At 33.5% G+C, this 9050-nt stretch overlaps 1 protein-coding gene and 1 non-coding gene across 2 annotated transcripts; one reads left to right on the forward strand and one right to left on the reverse strand.

Moving 5' to 3' along the window:
- Window positions 1-1620: 1620 nt before the first annotated feature.
- TRNAA-CGC (transfer RNA alanine (anticodon CGC)) lies at window positions 1621-1693 on the forward strand. Its single transcript has one exon. It is a non-coding gene; the product is annotated as a tRNA-Ala (tRNA).
- A 373-nt stretch (window positions 1694-2066) lies between these two features.
- Window positions 2067-7421, reverse strand: LOC125201377 (dynamin-related protein 5A). Its single transcript, XM_048099459.2, has 16 exons — window positions 7119-7421; window positions 6300-6363; window positions 6110-6214; window positions 5758-5859; window positions 5447-5497; window positions 5268-5329; window positions 5006-5096; window positions 4756-4820; window positions 4376-4570; window positions 4124-4243; window positions 3825-3895; window positions 3496-3721; window positions 3204-3254; window positions 2807-3035; window positions 2594-2733; window positions 2067-2390 (listed from the first exon to the last, which is right to left on the reverse strand). Exons 1-16 carry the CDS (start codon window positions 7245-7247, stop codon window positions 2262-2264), a joined length of 1830 nt encoding a protein of 609 aa, XP_047955416.1. The 5' UTR covers window positions 7248-7421; the 3' UTR covers window positions 2067-2261.
- Between the last annotated feature and the right edge of the window lie 1629 nt (window positions 7422-9050).

A 9050-nucleotide genomic window follows, 5' to 3' on the forward strand; every position in this document is an offset into this window, starting at 1 on the left:
AGGATTTTCCATCAAGTAATTTTTGTGGCATGTAAGGTATTGTTTAGTGTTTTACTATTGTGTTGCTCATTTCTGCTGCTATGTAAAGTAAGTAGAGATATTGTATTTCTATAATAAATAAGAATAAAATTTGATATCTCATATTTGGTCAATCGCTGCTTGGGTAGGGGGTGCTACACACACAGCACACCCTGGAGCTGGTATATTGGAAAAGTTGGTTTTGAATCGAACTATTGCATGTATAAGATAAACTCCAAACTTACTTTTACCCGCTGTGAAACGAAGAAGTTTATCACGTTGTGCTTGCTTATTCATTTAAGATAGTATGCTTCATAAGCATCAAATGGCTAAAAGCAAACAAATCTAACTCCTAACTCACTTGTACCCGTCTTGCATGATTGTTGTTTATATGCTTCATACATGCAAACAAAGTTAGAACCCCAAGAATGTGAAAAGTTTATATGGAGTATCATATATGATTTGTGGCATGATTGTTTATATGTTCTATCATATAACATGATTGTTTTTTATACGTTCTATCATATATCTGTAATACTAAAAGAAAATAATCTCTTTTTTGTATGGGAACTATATACACTGGAAATAAAATGGATCAGATTCTTATTGCTAAATGTTTGTAAAGTTTCACCAAATCATGTCCTTTCATTTCTTCAAGAAAGTTCGAGATACATCTTGAATTAATCCTATTGCAATTGATAGAAAAGGGAATCAGAATTTATTAAAATTCGTCACAATGATGATTTTTTCTGGCAATCTAATTGCCCTTCATTTTTTTTTTCGGTTTATGAGTTTCCCATTTATTAACTATAGAATGAAAATTGACATTGCCTCTTCCAATTTCATTTCAATTTTAAAGGAAACTACTTTATTTTTGAAAGGTGAAAAAAATATTCTTGCCCATAATTGTGAAGACTATTACGATAATTCTATCAATTTAATACTCTCTCCTCCCCCGAGAAAAAATTCCATAGACTTGACATACCAAGGTGGAAATGTTACGTAGTGTGTCCTACCACTAATATATTGACAAATGGATATTTAGAGGGCCCCAATTAAATTGAGTCATTTCCTTTTTAGATTAAAAAATAAAACTTCCAATCAGTCTTACTTTATTCCATCATCTACTTTCTTCTCTCTTTATCTTTTCTATTTTATTTTTCCTCCTATTTTTCAACACAATTTCTTAATCTTCGTGTCCAAAAATTGACTCAACTTAGTTAAGACGAAGGAAATATATAATTTTATGCACTAAAATCATTTTTTCAATAAGACAGTAACAACAAACATCAACATCATATCATTTTATAAACATTCTAATATAAATTTTTAGTCTTTGATATAATACCATGCAATTAGAATTTCGTTAGAATCGTCATAAAATTATCTTTAATTTGATATATTTTTTGTAAAAAGATAATTTATATTTTAAAAGTTTTTTCAACAGAGGATCCTTTGTTTTATCATAATAATGAGAGAAAATAAATATCGCATTTTTCATTTTCTGCAACATAGTTCACCGAATATGTTTCTTACGATCTCGCACTCAGATTTATCTGGCTATGTTATTTCAATAAGTTATCCTCCACAAAAAAAGCAGAAGGGGGTGTAGCTCATATGGTAGAGCGCTCGCTTCGCATGCGAGAGGCACGGGGTTCGATTCCCCGCACCTCCATTTTTTTAACCATGGACGGGCTGCCACGTCGCTTTTAGCACAATAAACTTTGTTTAACACCATATTTACCTCAATTTCATGTCGCATCTTAAAATATCATATTAAACTTGGACACATAACAAATTGAACATATTGAACTTGGTTTAAGTTTGGAATAACGTAATATTCTGATAAAAAAAATCCCAAATTTGCTGACTTCTATTATTCATTTAATTATACTACTAGTATATTTCGTTTTTTAAAAGCAACAAAATTATTCACTTTCTGTAATGATTGATAAGTCAATTTACTGCAATCAAGTAAGAATTTAAGAAAACAAAACTCAGTTTCGAACTTCTCTGAAACCCCAAACCTCGGTTTCTGCAAAGAAAAAGAAGTAAAACTGGAGTGCAAAGAACCCCAACATACAATATAAAAAATAGTAAGACAAAATTATACAACAAAACTGGAGTGCACGCATTACCTAAAAATCTGTTGATCATACAAAGAATAATCGGTCGCACCAAGAATGAAAGCGCTATATATGTAATGAGATGGCAAAAGGCGCAATATTTTAGCCATCAACCCACTATTTTGACCATGCGACTGAATCGATCTCTGCCTGAGCAGCTCTGTACAGCTCCAGTCTCTTGGCCAGGGAGAGGCGTCGTTGCATGATAGCCGGATCCTCATCCAACAATTTGCCCAACTGCTTCCCCTGTTCACCAAGTACGTTAATTTTTTTAGTAAAGAGTGAAAACAAAATGGATCACATTTTAGATGTGATCCTTCTAGGAGAAGGTGATCCTGACAATATTCCTAGTTACTACTTCATTCTCTATTTATATTTCAGAGAATCCTAAGCAAAAAGCATTATGTTTTTTTTTTTTGGGGAGGGGTGTGTGTGTGTGAGGGGTTTACCTCTTTTTTGCCTAAATCAGTGAAGAAGTGATCAAGCAAGCTCCGTTTTGCCTCACGGACTTGGCAATACACGATAGACTTTGGAATGGAGTTTCTCAAGCTTCCACATACCATGTTGACATAAGACAGCACAGTTGTTCCTGATACATTAGATAAAAGAACGCTGTTAAAATTTGAACATGCTGAAGTCACTAAGAGGTTATTTTCGCTCACCAATTCTGCGAAGATATGAATCATTGTATCTGTCAAAGATTGAGTGAGTCGGATTGCCACCCTTCTCGACATCCTGAGGAAGCTTCCGGAAGAAATCTACAGTTAAGTAACTATTTTCCATCTCTACGAGCTGTAGAGTTGCTTTCCTGCTCTCTTCCTTCATCCTATCTAATGATTCAATAGCAGCATTCCCCACCTCCACTCTGAGAGAGGGGTATTGCTTTAGCTCCTGTGAGGAACAGAGACCAAGTGATTCTATCGTAAGACTAATTTCTATTTATGAATTATGAGGGAGAAGGAAAAGATTGAAGAAGATTATTGTGCCAATGCGCTTATAACTTTGTATAATTATATAAAAGCCAATTATAACAGACTACAATGAAGTTGGAAGACTTACTACTGTCTCATTAATAGCCTTGTGAACCAGTTCCTTGAGTATTCCATGAACCTTTAAAAGTAAGAAAAGAAAAAATTATATGAGCACTGTATGGTCATCTGCTTCTGACAAAAAGACATTGTAACAAATACTAGATGGGAAGACTTAGTTATCCAAAGGAAGTATAAGAAATATGACTTCTTAGCACGAAGATATATAGTATATTTTAAAAAAATACATAGAAAATTCCATCTATAAAGCTAGGAAAATCAATGAACTCTGGATATAGACGATCTGTAGTTAAAATGCATACCGCATCAACAGCAGCTTCAGCAGGACCTTTGATAGTGATCACGGCAGTTTCAATGAGACGGCGATAACCTTGCTCGGGTGCTATAAGATGAGGTTGATACCCATCAGCTTGAGTTATTAACTTGCGTACATTTTCCATGGCAAGATGCTTATCAAACTGCAAGCGCTTCAAGGCCGCTGGCAGTTGGTTATCAAAGACATTGTATATTTTATCACCACCAGGTCGACTGCAAAAATGAGGAATGACATGAAAAAAAATCAAATTACAAAGCAATAAAAACATCTGGCAATGCATGCTAACGAGGACAAGTAGAGCACATAAATACATACACTCCATCAAGATGCTCTTTAAATATTCCATCAAATGTACGGCAGATTTCCATGATCATGTACAATTTTCCCTGCAATGCAGTCAATATTAATAAAAATGTAGATCATCAAGGGGACCAGCAATCAACAAAATTAAAGAAGGCTGCTTGGTTGCCCCCTACTTAAAAGGAAAATACAAGATTGATCCTACATGAAAAATATTTACAGAAAGGATCACGAAGGTCTACTAAAAAAGCTTTATCGCGATATATTAATGACAATAATTGTACATATATAAATGTAATAAGGTAAAAGCTTACTCCAGCATCAGTTGCAATGGGCTTTCCTAGACGGCTCAACTCAGATTCCAGCTCAATCACAGTTTTGTTGATTAAAGACTGAAGGCCAGGAATTCGTGATTTGATGACTGTTTCCAAATGCTAGAAAACAGCAGCATAAATATAAATATTAGACGACAAACGATGCAAGCGAAGGTCAGTGTGAGAAATTGATAGAACACTCAAAAGCTTATGCCAAGAATAAGTCGGTAAGGTTTAAGCTGAGTTGCTCACTTTTGATAAAATTTTCCCTAAATGCTCCGAACCCATCCTATGTGCAAGATGTTTGTATTCTGGAGTTTGAGCAAAATACTCTCGCTCTCTACGCCTAGCAGCGATCATGTCAACGTTTTTGTTAATGTCTTGTTGAGAACGATTAACAACACCAATCCAAGGGAACTGCAGCCTGTATGCTTTCCCTTCCAAGATCTGCATAGTGCATATCCAAATAAATTAAGCGAATGTATAGGGCAAGACGCGCACACACTAAAAAATCAGTTTAAAACACATAAGATGGTAGTACAATATGCCCAGTATCAAAACTAATAGTATTGTTACTTGTTTAATTATTTTCCTACAATATATAAGCTTGATATCATCATTTGTAAACTTACATCTACAGCATCAGTACCCTTGTCCATAAGATCAATCTTCGTTAGAACTCCAAATGTTCTCTCCCCTGAAATACGATTAGTTGATTGTCACTTTTCAAAACGTACTACCATAAAATATCAGAAAGTAGATAATTTGGTGATTACAATAATTTGGTTAAAAGGTGTAACTCAGTCTATCTGAAAACAACAATCACATGCAAGAGAATGACACATAGTCCCACAGTTTTACAACAATACCGACAGATTATACCTTTTGGGTCCACTTCGCGAGAAATTTTAATTGCATCTGATGTTGCAAGATCTTGGTTGGCAGGAGAAATAGCCAAAATAATACAGTTGGGCTGATAAAAGAAATCACATAAGCACGAAACTGTCAGCAATTATGCCTTTCAAGTAAAACCAAGCAGGGACTAACCATATCGTGAATAATTTCAAGCCTCAGAGGATAAGATAAAAATATATGCCCTGGACATTCTAACAATAGTGAAATCCAATGAAAAGATTGACAATACCTTTTCAATGTAAGACCTGACCATGTTCTCAATATCCATAACAATGCTATCTGGCTGACCATCTATGAAAAACAAACAAATAACCATTTTGTCAAAATTGAAAGGTTGTTACGCACTTAAGCTAGAACTAACAATAGCTATAACAAAAGAAAGAAGAAACATGAAAACGGCAAACTCACCAACAGCCACTTTTGTAAGTCCAGGAAGATCAATCAAAGTTAGATTTACCACTGCAATCACAAAATTTAGCAAACTTAATTTTTGCTCTCTGAACATTAGATTAGAATAAGAAATCACATCTGATTCTTATTTAGGTAAACTTTATTTAGAGAAAAATAGATATAGGATTGTAAGGAAGTAGAATAAGAGCTGCTGCATACTTCTTCTCAAAACTAATAAAGTATAAAATCAGCAGCCATAAATGCTGCTCCTTTTGAAACTCATGTGGTACATAGACACATGACAAATAATCAAGATCAACTCGACTTACCATTTGGTGAATAAATGCTAAGATATATTGGGACAGTGGAAATTTGCTTAGAACGTCCAGTCTCTCTGTCAGTTTCATCAGCAATCTCCTTTCTCACAGCAGCTGTGCAAAATATGACAAAGATCAAGCAAAAACCAGAACTGTTAAGCATTTGAAGACAAGTATGCAAGAAACAATCATGTAAGAAGTGTGGAACAAAGGAAAGAGAGGGTTAGTCATTAGAGCTATTTTAGTTCAGTGGTTTTATTGGCTTGTAAAAACTATTGTATTGGAACAATCAAAGAGAAGTATGAACAGAAATTTCATATCAGAGCAAAATCCAAAGTTCAGTACCAGCAATGAAGAAACTTACCAAAATCAGTAAATCTCCTTCTAGGGAGGTGTCCAAATTCCGCATATTCTCTACCTTCATCAAGCCGATGAAGCTGCAGAACAAGAGGGCGTCGAGTAACAATACCTGTTTGTATCAAGGCCATTGACGTGTCAAAAATGGAAGTAATTCATGATTATTATAACTATAAAAATGAAAGCCCAAGCATTACCAGATCCACGAGGCAAAAAGTCTTTCCCGACAACACTTTCAAGTACTGAAGACTTTCCAGAACTCTACAACATTTGGATCAAAACAGCCAAAAATGCAAATGAGTAAGTTAAGAAAGTCAAAATTAATCATAAATGATGAGGTGCAATTGATTTGTAGCAATGTCACAATAAGATCAGAAAAATATCTGAATGCTATTGAATCATTCAGAAAACAGCTGGGGCAAAATCTTAATTGAGCTATAATGTATATGAATCATCAGAAATATTCAGAACAATATGGCTATACATTTTTTTGTAGAAAATCACATAAACTCGAACTTCCAAAACACATGCTGGCATTTCCTGTTAATTTTCTATGCAAATTTCTCTCCAAAAAGTTCCTGTATGGGAAAAAGTTATTATCGTAACAATTTTCATTGAACCGTTATATCGTTTTCCTCTGTATATATAGAGCAATTAACGATGATTTCAGGGCACTTAATCGTCTAACATTTTCCTAAAGCGCAATACAGTAAAAGCCAATAGCACACCTGAACATGAATTAAACAACGATCAAACAAGCAGGTGAAATAAAATCTTCAATATCACAATAAACGAATTCAATTCGAAAAACAGCTGATAAGCAGATCCAAACTCCGATCCTCACAAAAAAACGCGTCAAATAACCGACAAATTCAGCATTAACTACGATCTACAGAAACAAAAGGCAGATTCACTTGAAATAAATAGACCTTATTTCCGCGTAGATCAAGACAAAAATAGAGTTTAATCGAACAGAAAAAAAGGGAAAATGGTTAAGTAAAAGTAGACAATCAAACCTGACCGCCGACGACGGCGATAGAAGGCAAGGCGTCCCAGAGAGTAGGCAGCGCGGTCTCCTCCCCGTGATCTCCGAGAGCGGTGCACGCTCTCTGCAGTCGGTTAACCAATGAAATCAGATTCTCCATATCCCCAACTCAGCTCGGAGTCAATGATCCTTGGACTTGGACTGCACTATAAAATCGCTTAGTTATGAAGCTAATTTGATAGAGGGAACAAGCCACAGGTTGATCTCGAGAGAGAAATGAAGAAGATTAGAAGGCGAGGAAATTGAATTTGAAAATGTTATGTATGGATACATCAAACATGAGGGTGATTACACGCTTTGCTTGTTTTTAAAATTTCACAGGCAAACGGAGCCGTTGGACCAACGCGTCGGCCCTGAAGACCCAGTTTGAAGGATTGGCCCAACACACATTTAGCCCACGAACTTACTTTGTTATGTTGCGTTTAGAATCTTACCTGTGCCAAAAATAATATCGAAATACCGATGTATAAAAGAACAAAAGAATACAAAGAGATTTCGGTACGATGAGTTTTCATACATAGCGATATACCGAATTTTCGATATATTGTGCATATACCTACTTCAGTATATACTGCAAATACAAAATATTTATATAGAGTTGTAATTAATTGTTAACTCTCTCTGGAATACTAACTAATGGAGACCTTAGGATTTTAGATATCAAATGATATGTATTAGTGATATAATTTTGTTTTTATTATTTAATACTCCCTCCATTCCATAAAAATAGGCCATTTAGTATGAACACGAGTTTTAATGTATAATTAATAAAGTAAAAGAGAAAGATAAAAGATAGTTGAAATAGTGAGTGGATAGTGGGTCCATTATAATAAAGTAAAAGAAAATGGGAAAAAAAGGTTATCATAAATGCATATGAGCTATTTGGATGGGAAGAGCGAAAATGAAATATGACTTAATTCTATGGGACGGAGGGAGTAATAACTACCAAATTTGGAGCATAGGATTGCAATATTAATACAGTAGGGTCATATTCTAATGCTTATAGAACCCTAATCCAAAATCAAGACCAAATCTCCACCCTTAGATTTTAAAATGAATGGATGAGATTAAATCTTACGAATCTCAATAAATAGTAGACAAAATATCAACAAAGGGGTAATATCGTCATTATGTTATCATATGAAAATTTTCGTGAATGTTTTTTTATATCAACATAGTGTATTACAAATATCAACAATATGACATAAGAATATCAACATTAGTACAAGAAAATATGAACACATATTTATTGAGATTTTTACATGGTTTTATTGAGATTTTTACATGATTTTATTGAGATTTTTTGATGTATTTGTTGATAAAAATCAAGTTATCAACATTTACGAAAACTAAAATAAAAAATATCAAATTTCATCATCCGAACGTCGTCGGAACATATGCAATTGAGATCTCGTTGGAATCCTTATAAAATATTGATATATTTTTTGCGAAAAAATAATTTATATCGAGAGAGTTACGTAAATTTAAAGTTTTAAGATGATTTTAATTAGAGAGAATTGAAATTACCTCTGATTTTATTTATTAATTTTCTTAATTAAAAATATAATCCATGTGGCATTATTTCAACCACTAGATCTTCTAATCTAATGGCTAAGATTTAGTTTTAATTTGGGATTGCTAATTAATTAGCAATTGATCACCTTCCTAATACAGTATATTAAGAATATCAACATAATTTAATATTAACATTATACATGTACTATATTATATTATATTTGATATATTATGATCGGTATTTTGATTTCAATTGATTATCAAAATATATAAAACTCATGAAAATATTATTCCATTAAATTTTATCATCTGAACATATACAATCAGAATTCGTTTAAAAAATAAAATAAAATTAATATATGTTTTGTGAGAAAAATAAAATAAAATT

This window comes from Salvia hispanica, chromosome 2, assembly GCF_029641045.1.
Source record: "Salvia hispanica isolate PSC_SH4W2 chromosome 2, Shi_PSC_v1, whole genome shotgun sequence".
Taxonomy (NCBI): Eukaryota; Viridiplantae; Streptophyta; class Magnoliopsida; order Lamiales; family Lamiaceae; genus Salvia; species Salvia hispanica.